Source organism: Barbus barbus (genome assembly GCF_936440315.1).
Source record: "Barbus barbus genome assembly, chromosome: 27".
Classification (NCBI taxonomy): domain Eukaryota; kingdom Metazoa; phylum Chordata; class Actinopteri; order Cypriniformes; family Cyprinidae; genus Barbus; species Barbus barbus.
This window is the reverse complement of record NC_136755.1, coordinates 30,696,768-30,717,190: the sequence shown is the minus strand read 5'-3', so window position 1 is coordinate 30,717,190 and position 20,423 is coordinate 30,696,768. Positions and strand designations below refer to the sequence as shown.

The 20,423-nt window shown below is 39.0% G+C and overlaps 1 protein-coding gene across 1 annotated transcript in view; it reads left to right on the top strand.

Moving 5' to 3' along the window:
• Positions 1–1,150: 1,150 nt before the first annotated feature.
• The window catches only part of LOC306847493 (collagen alpha-1(XIV) chain-like), a gene marked incomplete at its 3' end in the record, with an annotated part of 75,419 nt that continues 56,146 nt past the window's right edge, over positions 1,151–20,423 (top strand). Inside the window, exons 1-7 of the mRNA XM_079381434.1 lie at positions 1,151–1,237; positions 2,140–2,208; positions 7,962–8,078; positions 9,836–9,976; positions 10,056–10,139; positions 19,695–19,850; positions 19,948–20,067. Coding sequence (XP_079237560.1) covers positions 2,148–2,208; positions 7,962–8,078; positions 9,836–9,976; positions 10,056–10,139; positions 19,695–19,850; positions 19,948–20,067 — 679 coding nt within the window. The 5' untranslated portion in view covers positions 1,151–1,237; positions 2,140–2,147. The remainder of the gene's footprint in view (positions 1,238–2,139; positions 2,209–7,961; positions 8,079–9,835; positions 9,977–10,055; positions 10,140–19,694; positions 19,851–19,947; positions 20,068–20,423) is intronic.

The following is a 20,423-nucleotide window of genomic DNA, read 5'->3' as shown; positions in this document are numbered from 1 at the left end:
TGATTTGCATTGATTTCTGTTGTGTATTGTGTGTATTGTGCATTGATTTGTAGTGATTTCTGTTGTGTACTGTGTGTATTGTGCATTGATTTGTAGTGATTTCTGTTGTGTACTGTGTGTATTGTGCATTGATTTGTAGTGATTTCTGTTGTGTATTGTGTGTATTGTGCATTGATTTGATTGATTTCTGTTGTGTATTGTGTGTATTGTGCATTGATTTGATTGATTTCTGTTGTGTATTGTTTGTATTGTGCATTGATTTGTAGTGATTTCTGTTGTGTATTGTGCATTGATTTGTAGTGATTTCTGTTGTGTATTGTGTGATTCATGTGGTTATATGTCTCCTACAAAGAGGTTGAATAGTGTTTAAAGTTTGGCAGCGGTTATTTGTACTAAGTGTAGTGATAGATTAGATTAGATTAGATTACACTATATGTTAAAATAGAAGAGTTTCTGCTATTTATATTCTACTTGCAAATAGTAGATAATGTACTCAGTATTGTATTACATTATAAAACAGTACGCAATAATAACGTATTGAGTGTAAATTATATCTTTAATTCAGATTATTAAATGGATGCCACCTCATTATGATAAAGCCCTCCCTACAGCTACCCCATACTTTATTTTCAACTTTTTGATTATTTCCTTCATTTTTATTGAAAATAAATGCCTTTCCGATGCGATATGAGATTTGAAAAGAGAGAAAATAGTTTGGGAAAGGCGTCTCGAACTCGGGTCGATCTCGTCAAAATGCAGGTGTTTTACGGCATTAAACTGATATAAAACAAGCATTATTTCAGTGTTGATTATCCCAATCACACGGTGCTGGCCGGAGTTAGTGTAAATACACTCTGTTAAAGTGTTTGGATCAGTTATTGTGGATTGCAGCCAGCTGAATGATTGTAATCAGTGGAGAAAAGCTGTAAATGTGTCTGTCAGAGGAGATGGTGCTTCTCCTTACCCCCTTTATGCTCTCTTCCAGACATTAATGCATCATTCACTGCAGAACTGAGTTGTAAATGCCGAAGATTGAATGAGGAGAAAGTGAATAAGCTTGTGTTAATGAGGAGTCTGTCAGCGCGCGCAGCTCCAGTCCAATCAGAGCCGTTGAGGAGTTGCATTAAAGGGCGGGAACTGTTTCGCGCGCGCGGCAGACACGGGAGCGCGCTCCGGCTGCACTGGAGTGATTCTCCTCAGATCTCTTCTCTCTGTTTGATGTTGTGACTGACAGCAGGTGAGTGCGATATTGTGTCATTTATTAGAAGAACTGCTTTAATTGAGCGACTGAAGCAACACTGCGCTCTTTAGTACACTCTGTGTGTTTCTGACACGACTTTAGTGGTTGTACTTGTACTCAAGTGTTTTGTACTGATGATGTTCTGTGGAGAGTATCGTTACTTGTAACGGAATTACGTGATTTAATTACAAAACTAATGTAACTCATCAGTTACAGTTACTGAGAAAAAGAGTTATTAAATTACAGTTACTTATGAAAATGTTAATTAATACAAAGGGATTTACAACTGAATATTTTCACACACATACAGATTTAATTGATTTATTTTATAAACCGCATTGACAGCAATGTTTCAGGAGTTTAGGACACATGCTTATTCAATAACTCTTTTAGTTCCTATTTTATATGCTTTATTTTTTAAGATTAACTGTTTTTCCAAAGCATTGTTAGATGCCAGTCATAGATTTGATTTTAAAAACAGTATCATAGTTATTAATCTATATCTTATGATTTCAAATCTGTATTTAACTTAAAGTAAACAGAGATGCTAAAGTCTGATTCTGTGGTGGCTGTACTTTAATGATTAAATGATTATAATGTTAATTGAAGTGATGACGGATTGACAGTAATCAGTGTTGAGTTCTACTGTAAGATTAAACCTGCCTGCTTTACATGCTTCAAAATTAAATCATTAGAAATTTAGGAAAGTAATTAAATGTAATCAGTTACATTACTTTAATAAAGTAATTGTAATTACATTTTGTAATCTTGTAACCGATTACATTTCCAAAGTAGCTTTCCCAGCACTGGCCATTTGTTAGCTTTGGATGCAAGCATCTGCTCAGTGAATACATGTAAATGTGTGTGTGTGTGTGTGTGTGTGTGTGTGTGTTGGTCAGCTGAGAGGATGCGGGTTCGAGTGCTGCTGATCCTGATACTCACATCAGTAATAATCACACACGCTCAAGGTACGACTGTCTGTCTGGTGTTTTATATTCTGTTAACTATGTTTTTATCATTCATGTTAAAGCTATCATCAATTGTTGTGATGTTCCTTCTATTATTCTGTGAATCGTTCTGTCCATATTAGTTCATTCATAAATCATTCTATTCATACATCTCCTTCAGAATTTCTAATAAGGCTTGTTTTATTTTAGGTCAACGGTTTACACAATAACACTTTTTCCAAAGTCAAGTCACCTTTATTTATATAGTGCTTTTAATTATACAGATTGTGTCAAAGCAGCTTTACAGTACTAATTAGCCTGTAATAATGCAAAAGGACAACAGTAAACACTCAATTTTCAGTTAAAGTCAGTTATGCTAAGCCAATCCAAAGAGAAACTTTTAATGTTTTCTGTATTTATTTTGGAAATCTTGCGTTCCTTCTCGTTGCTTAAAGGGACAGTTCACCCAAAAATGAAAATCCTGTCATTATTTACTCACTCTCACACTGTCTGTTAAACACTAAAGAACTCATACAGGTTTGGAAGAGTGTGTGTGTGTGTGTGTGTGTGTGTGTGTGTGTGTGTGTGTAAATGATGACAGCATTTTCATTTTTGGGTGAACGGTCTCTTTAACAAACATTACGTGGCTGGACTTGTTGGAAGTGCCTTAGATCTTGTGGCAGGAGCGACTTCTCCATTTAGTTCCTTTTATGATCCCGTAAAGCATGTTTATGTGGCTGTAGGAAAGGTCGGTGTAGCAGAGAGCGACAGCATTCCCTCTCTGTCAGGAGGAAGCTGATCTCCTGGAGCGCATCCAGCAGACGCGTTCAGATCTGTTACTCAAATACCTGCCATCCGCCACGCCTCAGGTGTCTGCAGAATACAGAGCCAACGCTACACAGCAGCCAGAACCAGAACTATACCTGTACCATTACACCACAGCTGTAACCAGAACAGCTCTGAGAAACCGCATCATTGGAATCTCTCCGAATGATTTTCTGAGCATTGACAGCCAATCCATTCTGCTTCAAAGAGCTCACGCATTTAAAGTAACGGATGATAAAACTGCAGTGTGTTTAGAATAAACAGAAGGTTATCTTCTTCTGGTGCGGACGTTAATATAGTTGTTGTTCTTGGTGTGAACATACCTTTAACCGTTTGATAATCTAGAACAATAAACTAACTTCTTGAAAGCATCAGTACGGTGAATATATTGGAGTAGTGTAAAAAGCTGCATTTACACCAGCGTTCCGGCTGAATTCAGCTAAGGAGCGAGTCCTCAGATAGTACTTTAAAAGGGTTTTATTTTTATTAAAGTACCACTTACTCCATTTAAACTCCTGAAATGTTGTCACTGTATGTCAGGATGAGTCTGTTCTTACTCATTAACCGCACTGGGCAGCGTTTCTCAAAAGCATCGTTAGCCTAGATCGTGGAGAACATTGTTGTTTGTGGTTTCTAGCTTTCTATCATCTACCTACGATGCATTTGGAAACACAGCCTTGATGAATTTGTTAAACTTGTGAGTTTTAGTCTGTTTGCATGGTTAATTAAGTAAGCGACTCATGTGGGGAGTACTCGATTAAATCCTTGATGGCAATTCTTTATTCGAACTAATTAATATTGCCTGATTGCTTTTATATATGTATTTTAAGTCATTTTAAGGCTATTGTTTGCTCATGTCTGTTTTTATTACCACAAAAAATTATTATAATGATCAGATTACTCGACTAATCATCAGAATAATCGACCGATTATCGGTTACCAAAGTAATCGTTAGTGACAGCCCTAGACTCGTGTAAGTCATTAATCAATGACTCTGACTGCACTGGTTGTGCTGCATGTTTGTTTTGAACTGCAGTCAGAGAATAAAACACAACAGAAATGCATGTTATTTTGTGTTAACTGAAACTCATGGTATTCAGTTCCGAATCGAATCTTTACAGTAGTTTAGTGCTGTGTATGCTGACTGCTTAATGGCACACAGAGGCAGCACACACCTGTTCAAGGAAACACAATCATGATAAATGCATCAGAGAGAAGAGCATGAGGACAATGCTGTGGTGCTGCATCTCATTCACACAGAACTCGAGTCTGCTCTGATATACTCTGGGTGAAGCGGGTCACAGAAGCGGGTCGAAACCCCGTCTAAAAACTCTTAGAAATGCATCCGGGTCAGTTTCAGCTCCCAAGTTGTGCCATTTGGCATTGTGACACTTTCTCTCCAACTCTTATTACTGTAGCATGATTTCTTTCTGTTAAAGACAATGGGCCTCATTCATGAAACACGGGCAGAACAAATTTTTGTGTAAATCATTCGTAAAACGTGGCGTATCCTTTTTAATTCATGAAATGTTCATATTTTTAAAATGTTAGCTGGTACGAAAGAAATGCACACCTGCTCCCTACCGTGTGTAAATGGTGCGTAAAACGTTCTGTTCTTTTTGGCAAACTGATGACACTAAATATTGTCCTTTTTTGTTGTTGATAACCGTAAAATGCAGCGCTTGTCACTGTCACTTTTAGACCCCGTCCAATCAATGGAGGAGGGGTGGGACAAATACTACACCGACCAACCATCCTACTGGTACAATGACTGCCTAAAACAAAGGAGAAGTCAGTTACTGGTTAATGCTTTTTTATATTTAGTACAATCCTTAAAAATGAGATGCTAGTAATACGTTGCCGCCGTGGATATTCCAGATCATAGCAACTAAAGCGTCTCAGCTGGAAAAACACTGTGCCACCAAAGCGTTTCAGAAGAGCACCTGACATTTCTTTCAGCTGGCTAAAAACTCTTTGGTGGACACATTATTATTTAATATTATTATTATTATTGTTAGGCATATGGCCTATTAGCCTTTTTTGCATTTATAAATATTTAATTGCTGCTGAATACCATGAACAAAAACCAGCCGGCTACATGAAAACTGGACTGACTCGTTTCATTACTGGATGAATCAGTGTTTTTGAATGAATCTCTTGAATGAATGATTCAAAGACAAATACATTTTTAACAGCCCCTTTTCGCCAGTTAAAAAAAAGATGCGCACACAGGAATTGATAGGTGGAATTGAAATGTTAATTTTACAACAAGTATATGATTCCTGACCTTAATTATCCAATTCTGGAATTGGAATTGATTTTCGATTCCCAACCCTAATTAACATGAATGAATGATGCATTTATATAGCGCTTTATTGTGTATTGCTGTACACCCAAAGCGCTTTACAATCATGTGGGGGGGGGGTCTCTCCTCAACACCACCAGTGTGCAGCATCCACTTAGATGATGCGACGGCAGCCACAGCACAACGGCACCACAGAGAGTCAAGACCTCAGTTTAACGTCTCATCCGAAAGACGGTGCTTTTTGACAGTAGAGTGTCCCCGTCACTATACCGGGGCGTTAGGACCCACACAGACCACAGGGTGAGCACCCCCTGCTGGCCTCACTAACACCTCTTCCAACAGCAACCTAGTTTTCCCAGGAGGTCTCCCATCCAGGTACTGACCAGCTCAACCCTGCTTAGCTTCAGTGAGCAACCGGTCTTGGGCTGCAGGGTGATATGGCTGTGGCTGACACTAAACATACATGTTTAACCATCAAATCGGAAGTTTACAAAACATTTGTGAATCCAGAGGAGAGTTTTCAGGAAGGTCTGTTTTATGCGCAAATTACTCAGAATTGACTCCTATATTTACGCAAGTTTCATGAATGAGGTCCATTGAGATTTGGAGATTAAAGTGTGTTAAATTTACAATATAACAGTCTGCAATAAATATTATTAGTTTAGTTTTCCTATTGATTTTGTGGTGAAATTTGAGCCGGACATGTTCTCACCAGGTTTTGAGTGATTTATACATTAGCGGAATAAAAACGCAGTTTAGATTGACACAAACTCTGATTGGACACGAGCCGGGACGTTGTACCGCCGTTGAGAGGAGAGAGAAAGCGTTTTCACACTCGTCCTGCATTCAGGTTGGTGCTCTTCATTCAGTGTTTTATCTTCTGCCTGTTGCATCCGCTCTGAAGAGGAAACCTCTTTACAGAAACACGTCTGTAAAGAAGGTTAACCTGCCTGCTAACCGAGACACAAACTGGGGTTTGTGGGATAGTGCACTTAGAGGAATGACACTTTACAGAGGGATGTGTTGTGCTGTCTGCGGTGGACAGATGCCCTTCACCCGTCCTCATAAATACACACTTCGTTTGGATTGTTTCCCAAAAGTCTCACTTTCTTCTCAATCCGTCTCACCACAAGCCGAGCAGACAATTTGCATGATACGAGGAGAAAGTAAGAGCTGTTTACTCAAAACGCCGTGTCCTAACCAGTCTGAAGCGACGAGCTGGTAGAAACCAATTAACTAAGTAATCCGATTCCAAAATTTGAGTACTTGTCATTATTTTATACTGTATAATGTTTTAAAATGCTCGTAATCAGATTACAGTTACTTTTTGATTGATTACATGATTACATTATTCTTACAAGACAGTAAAGTTAGAAGTTCGTAAAGTTATGTTTAAATTTGGAGGGATTGGAATTGCTTAATTCTTATAAACATTATAATCGTCACTCAGTCAGTCATTTAATCATCTATTGCTGTCTTGGAAAGGCTTTTGTCTTTTGATTAGTGCTGTCAAATGATTAATCGCATGCAAAATAAAAGTTTTTGTTTACAAATTTTATGTGTGTGTACTGTTTATATGAATATATGTGTGTATAAATACATGCATATATTTTGAAAATATTTACATGTATATATTTATATTTTTATAATTTATATTATACATAATTATATTTACTATACAAATATAACATTTTTCTTAAATATATACATGCATGTGTGTGTATTTATATATACATAGTAAATATACACAGTACACACATACAGTATATTATGTAAACAAACATTTATTTTGGATGCGATTTAATCACAATTAATAATTTGACAGCACTACTTTCAAACACATAAAATGCACAAATTGTTATTTTGTATTTAATGCAGGAATTCCCAAACTATTTTGTCAGCAGAACTTCTTTTAATTAATATATTTACTTTAGGTATCTTTCAGTTAAAAATTAATAATTAAGTCAATAATGGAATAAAACAGTTCACAGTTTTGCCATGTCACAATTATTTGTATTATGTTATACTTTTATGTTGAAGTGTTTGATTTATTTAAATTTCTTTGTAAATGATGTATATATTTAATTAAAACTTCTGCAGTTCCTTCACAAAGCTCAATTTGGGAAACCCTGATGCAATTCAACATGGAATACTTTCCTTCTCTTTGTATTTTTGCATCAATATTATATGAGATTATACTATTCAAATTAACGTGATAAACGAGTTAGGTCAAAAGTCATCTAAAAGGAGAATAGATTAGCCTAAAATGTAAATGTAATAGATAATGTTTCTGCTTTAGTGTAATGTGAAATCAGTAATGCACTACCTTTCATTAGTAATCTAACCAGCACTCAGTCACATGTTGATATGTGTTTGATTCAACATAACTGTTGTATTTCTCAAGCGTGCAACAGCTTTATCGTGTCATGTTTGGTTAGGACACGGCGTGACGTCCGTCTCGTTCCATCTGTTTGACTCTCACACACAGATGATGACTCTCTCCATGTTTTCAGATCTAATTAAGCACTCTCTGCAGATGCTGCTGTGATTAGATCGAGTTTGTTCGTCAACAGAGCAGCTTTACACGCTACTTACAGATGATCTTTCTGAGGGATGTATTCTCTTGTTTCCGCTGTGTTCGCAGTGCTGATGCCCAGGAGGCTGCGTTTTAAAGAGCTGAGCTCCAACACGCTCGGCGTGACCTGGAAGGAGCCGAAGGGAGCGTTTGACAGCTATAGGCTCCTGTACAGCACTGGCTCAGGTGAGAAATCCTGTCTCTTGTGAGTTGTGATCGTCGGAGAGAATGCTGGGAATGTGAATCCAGCCGGATCTGGATGGGTCTTTTGGACCCCTCAGGATAAGAGTAATATGGCATTCACTCAGTATATGAAGTATGAAAAGTGTTTACGGTTCTGTCAGACCTGACTAATGATTATGCTGTTTGACGAATCTTCTAAATTTAACCTGGGAAAGTGTGTCAGTTTAAGATGTTTGATAGAAGATGGCTAGATGCATGTTGACTGTTTTTTAAAGGAATAGTTCACCCCAAAAAAACATTTCTTTATCATTTACTCATTCCCAGGCCATCCAAGATATAGATTTTCTTTCTTCAGCCTACAAGAAATTAAGGTTTTGCAAGAAAACATTCCAGGAGTTTTAGGGCCAGGTTTTATAAACAGGGAAAATTAGCGCAATTCCATAAAAGCGCTGATGGGAGGGGAAGTTCCGCGTGTGATTTACTGACAACATGCACATTAAAGAACACCGACGCAGCAGAGCATTTCCATCATGACCAGCGCAATCTACTGAGAGCAGCGCAAATGACCGCCTGCTTTAAGACATGCTTTTTTGGGGGCTTTAAATAATGCCACAAATACCAGTAATTTGACGAGCACAAACGTAAGTAAATCGTGTTGCGTGATTAATTTTAAATACTCTCCTCCCATAAATTTTGCGTCTGAAAGGGAAACTCTTACAAATGCATATTCAATAAGATCAGGCGCAAAAATAACTGTCCACGCCTTTTCAACACTAATTCTTTACTGCGCGTCTTTAGTAAATCCTGACAGTACTATTTTAACGCCAAAAGATGGTTTGTGCTGGCACAAGCTATTAGTAAATCTGGCTCTTAATTTCTAATCCAATGCAGAGCTGCTCAAATGTTTTAAAGGTGGGGTAAGTGATTTCTGGTATCCAATGTTGACATTTGAAATCACCAAAATAAACACGCCCCTATTTTGATAGCTCCGCCCCACATGTATACGTACGGCAACGATTACAAAGCTAAACCAATGTTACTCGCCTATGAAGAAGAAACAAAGCAACCTCGGCGTCCGATCGCAGGCCTTCCTCTCCTTGAGTTCTCTCCAGCGCTGGAAAGCTAATGCGATATTTACACGGGTCCTACTTCTTTCCCTATCGTAACACCGTGTCTACACTGGATGCTGCGACACGACAAATCCCCGACAGTAAACTGCTCCCGCGCTTTATTTATGACATATTGACACAATTTCAAATGATTTTCAGCATTCGCTTTGTCGCGTCCAGTGTAGACCGACCACGACTGGACAACGGTCTCGTCCGCTGTAGACACGGTGTAAGCCTTCTCTTGTTCCACAGATGTTTTCCTCTTTTGTTTTTTATCCGCCATCTCTATCTTTCTGTCATCTTAAAATAATTAAACAAAAATGTATAACTTTGTACATTTTAAAATTATTTTTAAATCAAATTGAATTATATTGTTTTTATTTTGCTTTCCCCCCCCCACTCTTTGGCATGGCGGCCAAATCCAAGTTCAGCTGATTTGATTTGGTTAACTCACATGTAACACGGCTCAATGCAGACCATTTCCCAAAATTCATATTAAGGCAGCTTCAAACAGCCAAAAGGTTTTAGCTAGCCAGTCATTTACTCGATTAAAGTATGGCGCACTCTAGTGTTAATGGGTTTTTATATGTGCACATCTGATCGGAGCCGAACTGGGCTGAATCTCATCTCAGTGTGTGTTGTGTTCACCAGGAGACGAGCGTGAGCTGATAGTGAGTAAATCTGAGCCCAAAGCCATCATCGCAGGCTTCGACCGGAGTAGAGAGTACAGTGTGAAGATCACAGCCGTCCGAGGAGCGGAGCAGAGTAAAGCGCTGCTGGGCACATACTCCGGTGAGACACGGCGCTCTGAGACCTGATTATTTTATATGAGATGTTTGATCTGCTCTGACTGGTGCTGTGTTTCTGTCAGGATCGGGGTCGGGGTCAGAGGTGAGTGACCTCAGAGGTCAGCAGGACTCTAGCGCCGCCCTGCAGGACAATCAGATCAGTGAAGGTGAGGTGGAACATCAGTCCTGAGACACAAAGCAGAAGATACCACTGAGATCAGTAAATAACAGCCAGCATCCCACGGCTATAAACAAAGCTATAGCATTAGTGAGCCATACTCTTACTAAACCTCTGTCGATAGAGACGCATTCGCTCTACACATGTACATTCAGCTTTAATCCAAATCAGTTTCATGGCTTGCTTTATGCACTGCTGAGGAAAAGATGAAATAGGAGATGTTTTCTCATTGTGAGTGATGTGATGGTGACGCGTGTATTTCTGCAGGTCTTAAATCTTTATTCTCTCTTCCACTAATTAATGCCTTAAAAAGGTCTTAAATCAGAGCAGAAAGTCATGGCATTAAATGTTGCATGAACTGCAATATAATGAATATTTATCTCTGAACATTACTGAATCAATATACAATACAGTTACTGGAGATGCAAAATGAAGATAGTGGAAGAACCTGAACAAAATGGAGTGTAAGCTTAAATGAGAAACACAAACTGGTTTTCCCTTTGACTTAAGTTGATTTTTTACTGAGCCGGTTGGCAGATATTTTTTTTCCAGTTTTAATCACAAATGCACTTCTTATGTTGTCATTTTGCAGGATGTTTTGATATTTGCCTTGAAAAACAAGACTGAGGAATAACATGCGTTTATGTGTGATCCGAAGGTTCAGGAAAGCTTATTTCCATACTCTTTGTTTGGTAAAATGAATGAAAAAGTAATACAGATTGGTTGGAAGTTGTATTTTCAAAGTTTGATGTAGGCCTATTGGATTGGATTGGATTGGATTCAATTTATTGTCATTGCACATGTAGGTACAAGGCAACGAAATACAATAGAGAAGAAGAAATACAGCATAACATGAGGAAGGAGAGGAGAAAAAAAAGTGTCCTCGCACTGCGTTCTTGGAAGAGAACACAGCGCGAGAACAGACAAAAAACCTCAGCATAAAGCACAATCAACACAGGAACATAACTTGCATAGTAATCCTATTTCAGACGAAACAGCCATCCGGCCAGCAGCCATTCAGCGCAAACCCACGGACCCGTTAACGCCTGACAGGATGAAGCGACGAAGGCGTGGGATGGGGGTAGGAAGGTGTATGAGTGTGTGTATGTGTAAGTTCGTGTGAGTTCGTATGCCTTGAAATCCGTTTCGCCAGCACTCCAAACCAGTCGACTCAGTTCGCAGGTTGTGATGCGACATAGCAATTGCCATGGAAACGTCCTTGGACAGAGCACAAGTGCCCGACAATAACAAGGTGTTTTTGGGAGGAGGGAATGGAAGAAAGAGCGTCTCCCTGCAGTATTCACTGGAGAGTTGATACCAGAGCGGCCTTGCCAAGCCGATCTGTTGTGGGAAGCCGGAAAGAGATAAGATTGTTTTGTCTTAGTGCGAACAGCTGTCTTCCAGTTTCACAGCTAATTCTCATTGTCCATTCTGATCTCCATTTCCGTCGATTTTTCTTTCCAAAGCCGAGAGCTTAGCCGTGATTAAATCCATATTGCGGTTAATCGCCTCAGTCTCCGAGGCGACCGCTCTGCCCACAGACTCCATCATGACGGGCAGCCGTGAGAGGTTTTGGACAGCCAGTCCCGTCTCCTTAATTTTCTGATAATTTAGGGCAACGCCTAATCCAAATAGCAGAAACCCAGTTATCATTGTTCCGAATAAGAAGATGTCTTCAATGTCCTCCACGGAGAGAGCCGCTAGGCACACGACCCGCCATCTCTCCCATGCGTCCATCGTGTAGCCAGCAGCAAACGTCCCAGCGGGACATTCCGGTTCTCCAGATCCCGCTTTCCTAGTCGAGAAGATGGTGTCAATTGCATTTAGAGACCAGTTGATCAGATCCATAATTTCGGTTTTGCAAATAGTGCAGCGAGAGTCTCTTAAGAGGACAGGACAATACTATTGCTAATACAACTCATTTTCTGCTCCGCAGACGTTTACATTTAGAGCCATTTTGATATATTGTGTTCCCTTCAATGTATTCCTTAAATTCTGAGTCTTAAAAAGGTCTTAAATTAACTTTCATAAAACCTTTTATCCTGTCAAGACAGACCGCTGAGCAGTTTTCAGAGCAGCTTTACAGAAAGTCATGACGATCATGTTTATAATGTCTTGATATCTTTATGCCTTATAGTCACATTTATCAGATTAGAGCTGGACGATGACAAAACTCTCTATACAATACAGATTTTGGACAGATTGAATTACGTGTTCATTTAATCATTTGTCATGTTAAAGCATCCATATTTCAGATGCATCCACTTTATTAACAACAGAAACACAGTTGTTGCTCACGTGGATCGCTGGTCTGACATGTTCTTTAGCGGTGTGATTTAAACACCTGTGTTGTGTTGTGTTGTGTTGTGTTGTGTTGTGTTGTGTCCTGCTTTGATGAACTCCACTAACTGTTCAGACTCTTTCTGTCCTCTTGGTGTTTTCACGAGTTTCTGTTTGTCACACAACATTAATGATTTAGTCTTGTGGTAAATATGTAAGTTATCTCATGCAGCACTAAACATTAGCGTGAACGTCTCTCTCTGTTTGTTTCTAAATGTTAGGCAAGCGTCTGCACTCTGCTATATTTAGTTTAGTTTCCAGTTTAAATGTCGGTTTGAAGCACAGCGACCGCAGAGGCTCATGGGTTTTGGCTCTGCAAACGTGACATTAGCGTGGAGATTGACGGCTTGTTTGTGTGTGTGTGATTTATAATGACTGTGATTATAGGGAAGAGAGAGAGAGAAACACGTCTGTAAATCTCCTCAAAAGATCTCCGCTTGAGTCAGTCGTCGCAATATTGAAAAATGTTTAATCAACTTAATAACTTACCTATAGTCTGCATTTATTTGATCCAAAATACAGCATTGTGAAATATTTTTACTGTTTCAAACAGCTGTTTTCTATGTGAATATGTGTTAAACTGAAATGTATTTCTGTGATCTGCAGCTGTATTTCCAGCATCATTACTGCAGTCTTCAGCGTCACATGATCTTCAGAAATCATAATAATATACTGATTTACTGCTCAACAAACATTTATTAATATTATTATTATTATTATTATAAATCTTTAAAACAGCTGAGTAAATTTTTTTTCAGGATTCTTTGAGTAGAAAGATCCAAAGATCAACATTTATCTGAACTAAAAAGCTTTTGTAACATTATACACTACACCTTTCAAAACCTTGGAGTCAGTATAATTTCTTTCTGGGGGGGGGGATTATAGAAAATATTTCAAAATTGTACTGTTTTTGCTGTATTTTGGATCAAATAAATGTGGGCTTGGTGAGCAGAAGAGACTTCTTTAAACAACATTAAAAATCTTACTGTTCTAAAACGTTTGACAGATGGTGTGTGTTCAGAGATAATAGGTCTATATAATGCTACACTTTTCTTAGCCGAAATCTAGATAGTTTCAGGTCGACTCATAAAGCTCTTCCTCGATGTCAGTATAACGGCAGTAATAGATGATTATTAACAGTAAATGAAAACAGCAGCAGCTTTCAATCATAACAGGCATACAGTAGCAGTTCTTTTCCATTGTTTTTCTATGTAAAAGCAAGCTCGATTAACAAAATAAAAACATGGCAAAGCATGAGATTAGAATGAGTGGATAAAATCTGAAGGATGACATGGAAACACTGACAGCGATGCAACTGTGTCCTTTCTCCTTCTCTGTCCTGCGGTCTCTGCACAGATTCCCTCTGCAAGTCTGCACTAGCTGAATACTTCTGTTCATCTCTCTCTGTGTCTGTGTGCCTCATGGGCATGCAGGTGTGCCCGCGTATCTCTCTATCCTGCAGTCATTCTCTCTCTCTCTCTCTCTCGCTGATTATTAGCTGTCGTTCAGTGCAGCTTTAGGTCACATATAAGCATCATTTGCACAATAACACAGTGTGTTTGTGTGGCTTTGGATGATCCCTGAATTAAAGTCATCACGACACTGTTTGTAACCCATCTTGACATTTCAGAGTGGAAAAGGATTCTCATTTATCCTGCAAAAATGTATTTTACCTACAGCAAATTGATTTTAAAAAAGAGATTGATTTAAAAAAAGTTGTTTCAGAGAAGGATGTTATTTTTTAATAATAACGTCACTGATAAATCATTCAGAATTAGCAGGAAGATGCATGCAGTAAATATAGGTTTCATTTTTATTTAATTTTGACATTCGAGTTCATTTTGGACAAATAAAGGAAAAATGTATATGTGACCCTGGACCACAAAACCAGTCTTAAGTGTCAATTCTTTTAAATTGAGATTTCTACATCATCTGAAAGCTGAATAAATAATATTTCCATTGATGTATGGTTTGTTATGATCGGACAATATTTGTCTGAGATACAACTATTAGAAAATCTGGAATCTGAGGGAGCAAAAAAATCTAAATATTGAGAAAATCTCCTTTAAAGTTGTTCAAATGAAGTTCTTAGCAATGCATATTACTAATCAAAAATTAAGTTTTGATATATTTACGGTAATAAATGTACAAAATATCTTCATGGAACATGATCTTAATATCCTAATGATTTTTGTCATAAAAGAGAAATGTATAATTTTGATCCATACAATGTATTGTTGGCTATTGCTACAAATATACCTGTGTTACTCATGACTGCTTTAGTGCTGCAGGGACACATATATTTAGAAACTAATGTCAAGAAATTAAAAATTTGCCATTTTTCACAACTAAAAAATTGTGAAATGAAGCAAGATTAATCACAGCACACATTAAAGTCATACTGAAGTTTTATACATGTAAATTAATCGCTGCTAATGTTATTTGTTACATATTGAAATACTGACCGTTATCTGAGCATTATTTAACTCTTATCCTCCTGATCATTTGTATATGCATCATGTAGTCAATTATAGCCAGTTAATTAGTTACGTTCTGGCTAAATGTGAATGAAACATTGCCAAAACAAACAGTTAGTATTCATGTTTTCAGGTGTATTATTAAGACCCATTCACATCAAGAACAATAACTATAACCATAAAGTTTTAATCAGGGCTCTGAACCGGTTCAAGGAACGAAAACGAAAACCGGAAACGAACAAAATTTTGACTGGAACAGAACCGGAAACAGAAACGAAATCAAATTTTATAATTCCGAACAGAATCGAAAATTTGAAATGGCCATTATTAACGTTAAATACGTTATTTTATCGTTCCATTTAATATTTGAAATTTGCTGTCAACCAATCAGGAATTCAAGTAGTACAGATTATGCAAATATGATGCTGACGCAGCGAGTGAAATGCCGCCCGCGCTCAGCTGTGAACGCTAGTCACAATGGCAAGGAATTCTGCTACCATCTGTTTTAATGGGAGGTAGCAAAATCTGACAGTGTAGCACAAATCATCAGAACACCGGCGTTAGAGTTTATCCGACGACTATAGGCTTACATAAAAAGGAACATATATGCCTATACACTAAATATATTTCAGGTAAATCATTGACAGGAATGCCTCACAATGAACCGTAGGCCTAACTCAGCATATTTTTTTCTTTCGTTTTATTAACAACGTCGTATTATCAACGAGACGGCAGAAAGTAGTTTTCTTTATTTTGCAAAAGCTTTACAGTTTTATTTTACAGTTTTATTTGTTTTGCAATAGCTTGACAGTTTTGAATAATGTCTTGCATCTGTATAATAACCAGCGTTGGTATGGCCATATCGCGCTGGCGCCTCACGCGCACAAAGACACATATTTTTGCGACATTGCAGCCTGTTCATTATCAAAATAAAATAGTTAAAGAAACGTGTAAAAAGTTCCAGTGCTCCGTTGTCCAATCTGTTGCGTTCAGCGGGACCACCGCCTCACTGTGCTGTTATTGCCGACGTGAAGGATCATGTTTTACGTCGATGAAAGTAAAAGCTTAGAAATAATATTTTAGTATACGTCGAGAATACGGAAACATTTGGATTCGTGCCGAGTGAGAGAGTTAGGCAACAGTTTCACCTTTAATTTGTTTTTGGAATGACGTTTTTATAGCCTATAGGTTACATCCTTAAGTTTAGAGGATTTGTTGTGGAGAGAAACTAATAACTGTGTTTATAATGTTTGTAAACATTTTTGATTTACCGGCATTTTAGCCTACATCACTTCTGAACACGAGAAGTGTTTTTTCTTTTTTTTCTCAAAAACGCAATTTTATACAAGTAGCGTTTTTTTTTTTTTTTTTTTTTTTTTTTTTTTTTTTGCAGCAAACATTTTGAAATATCTTTAAAAAAATACTTTAATGTCTTTAAAGCATTAATAGATTTTTTTATTTTGTTTAGTAGCATACATTTAGAAATTTACAAATCTAGAAAAGATGATGCTGTATTGGCAGCGGGATAAGATACCATCTCTTTCTGTATTTTTTTTTTTTTCTTTTTGTGTAAAGAAAACACTGTACTTTATTATTATATATGGTGGGTGGTGATGGCGCAGTGGATAAGACACATGCCTTTGGTGTGAGAGACCCGGGTTCGAATCCACTGTGAGACACCAATGTGTCCCTGAGCAAGACACTTAACCCCTAGTTGCTCCAGAGGCGTGCGACCTCTGACATATATAGCAATTGTAAGTCGCTTTGGATAAAAGTGTCAGCTAAATGAATAAATGTAAATTATTAGTGGGTGCTTTTTTGAAGCACTCACTATTGTTATTGCTCATACTTATTATTATTTTCTTTATTCCGCCGTTATTTTGACGCGCTACTCCTCCCGCAGCTTTTGTCACAGACCCACGAATGAGGCGTCAAATCGTGCGGATTATTCGGGAATGGTGTGCTATGACTTTTATAAGCGATCGGGGGTACGGTATTTGCCCCAGGGGCAAAAAAGTCTCATTCTAGTTATTATTATGGTCTCATTTGACTCGGGGCAGCAAACGGCCAATCATGAATCACCTCAACACTTCCTAGCCCCTCCCTAGCAACCATTGTCGAGCACCTTAGCAACCAAAATCCAAAGAGGGATATCTTCCATTCTGAATGTCACAGAGGCATGGGAGTTGGTTTATATCATTCATAGTGACAAGAAGCCTTTGCAGTTTCATCATTGGCAGCTCCAAGCAACTCCATAGCAACCAAACAGAGGACCTTAGCAACCAAAATCCAAAGAGGTATATCTTTCATTCTGAATGTCACAGAGGCATGGGGGTTGGTTTATATCATTCATAGTGACAAGAAGCCTTTGCAGTTTCATCATGCAACTCCATAGCAACCAAACAGAGTACCCTAGCAACCAAAATCCAAAGAGGGATATCTTCCATTCTGAATGTCACAGAGGCATGGGAGTTGGTTTATATCATTCATAGTGACAAGAAGCCTTTGCAGTTTCATCATGCAACTCCATAGCAACCAAACAGAGTACCTTAGCAACCAAAATCCAAATAAGGATATCTTCCATTCTGAACGTCACAGAGGCACGGGAGTTGGTTTATATCATTCATAGTGACAAGAAGCCTTTGCAGTTTCATCATGCAACTCCATAGCAACCAAACAGAGTACCTTAGCAACCAAAATCCAAATAGGGATATCTTCCATTCTGAATGTCACAGAGGCACAGGAGTTGGTTTATATCATTCATAGAGACAAGAAGCCTTTGCAGTTTCATCATGCAACTCCATAGCAACCAAACAGAGTACCCTAGCAACCAAAATCCAAAGGGGGATATCTTCCATTCTGAATGTCACAGAGGCATGGGAGTTGGTTTATATCATTCATAGTGACAAGAAGCCTTTGCAGTTTCATCATGCAACTCCATAGCAACCATCCTGGGTACCCTAGCAATCGCATAGCAACACCCTGGCAACACCTTAGTAACCACCCTGGGTACCCTAGTAACGGCCCTAGCAACCATCCTGGGTACCCTAGCAACCGCATAGCAACACCCTAGCAACCACCCCAAGTACCCTAGCAACCACATAGCAACACCTTAGCAACCACCCTGGGTACCCTAGCAACGGCCCTAGCAACCATCCTGGGTACCCTAGCAACCGCATAGCAACACCCTAGCAACCACCCCAAGTACCATAGCAACCACATAGCAACACCTTAGCAACCACCTTGGGTACCCTAGCAACCGCCCTAGCAACCATCCTAGGTACCCTAGCAACCGCATAGCAACACCCTAGCAACCACCCCAAGTACCCTAGCAACCACATAGCAACACCTTAGCCACCACCCTGGGTACCCTAGCAACCGCCCTAGCAACCATCCTGGGTACCCTAGCAACGGCCCTAGCAACCATCCTGGGTACCCTATCAACCGCATAGCAACACCCTAGCAACACCTTAGTAACCATCCTGGGTACCCTAGCAACCGCCCTAGAAACCATCCTGGGTACCCTAGCAACCGAGTGGCGAGTTTTGCCACGCCAAGCACCCACTCACATTTTCTTCAGGAAATGTACATTCTAGTTATTATTATTATTATTATTATTATAGGCAAAGACCATTTTAAAAATAACGGTATTAACCGTAATTTTTTCTACTCGAACCGGTTTCGGAGCGGTAATATTACAGAGCAACGCAGGAACGGAAACGTTAAAATATTGATTCTGCTCGGAGTGAACCGATTGACTTTTTTTTTCGTTTTCAAGCCGTGGTTTTAATTAGTGCTGTCAAACGATTGATCATGATTAATCGCATCCAAAATAAAAGTGTTTGTTTACATAATAAATGAGTCGTGAAAATAAATTAATCGTTTGATATGCACTGGTTTTAATAATCACGTTCAGAGTGATTTTTTTTTTCCCCAGCTGCTGAACGATACAAGCATTGACATCCAATCAGAATCCTCCCTACTTTAAAGAGCTCCAGCATTTAAAGACAGACGACAAAACTGCAGCACTTACAATAAACACAATGTTATCGTCTGCTGATGTGAACACTGTTGTAGTTATCATTTTAGTTATTGTTCTTGGTATGAATAAGCCTTAATGCTCTCTTCTCCCTGACCCCTGCATGACCCTGACCTTTGACCTTCACTTCATCACAACCCCTTCATAGGTGACACAGCAGAACGTCTGATTGTTCATTCAGTCAGAAAGCCTGATTGACTTCTGAAAGCACACGTTCCTAATGTGTAAAGACTTGACAGAGCACGGCATTATGGGTAAAGCAAAGCTAGGCATCTAAGAGTGAAAAAAAAAATGCAGAGAATTTCAGCTGAACGTGTCACAGCAGGAACAGCAGAACCCATACATGACGTCATGCTATTCTATACGCTCTTCTCTCCTCTGTTTAATACTGTTCTGTTGCTCTTGATTTGAATGTTTCTCTGCAGGCAAGAGGGTCTTTCATCAGGTTCAGAGGCGCCTCAGGATCATCATGAGGGAATCAGACACAGTAGTGTTGTAGCAGAAACATCTGACAGTCCAAAACTGAAATAAAGACGTTTGTGAGCACTCTGAGTGTTTGTGTCATTCATCCTTTGAGCTGAGTGTGAACTTTCAGACCGCAGCCCTTGTGCTAGTATTTATTCTGTCGTAAGCACCGATCTGCTGCTGTTGTCGTTTCATCCGCTGTTTGTTCTGTCTGTCTCTTCAGTGGACGTGTTCACATGTAGAACTCCAGCCATCGCCGATATCGTGATTCTGGTGGATGGATCATGGAGCATTGGCAGAATTAATTTCCGTTTGGTGCGGCTGTTTCTGGAAAGTCTCGTCAGGGCCTTTGCAGTTGGATCTGAACACACACGTGTTGGTGTGTCTGCAGTTTCTTGTTTGTTTGATTCTTGTGTGTTTGTGCTGTGTGTTGGTTTGTTAATAGTGTGTGTGTGTGTGTGTGTGTGTGTGTTCAGGTTTGGCGCAGTACAGCGGGGATCCACGGATTGAGTGGCATCTAAACACTCACAGCACTAAAGAAGCCGTAATCGACGCTGTGAAGAATCTGCCTTATAAAGGAGGAAACACACTCACAGGTTCATAAACACACACACATTGACACAGGCACACACACACACACACACACTTACACACACTCACACAAATTCACACACTTATACACATTCAAACACTCATACTTACACAAACTCCCACTCATTCTCACACTCACACAAACTCACACTCATACTCACACAAACTCACACTCATATAGACACACAAACTCACACTCATTCTCACACTCACACAAACTCACACTCATATAGACACACAAACTCACACTCATTCTCACACTCACACAAACTCACACTCATATAGACACACAAACTCACACTCATTCTCACACTCACACAAACTCACACTCATATAGACACACAAACTCACACTCATTCTC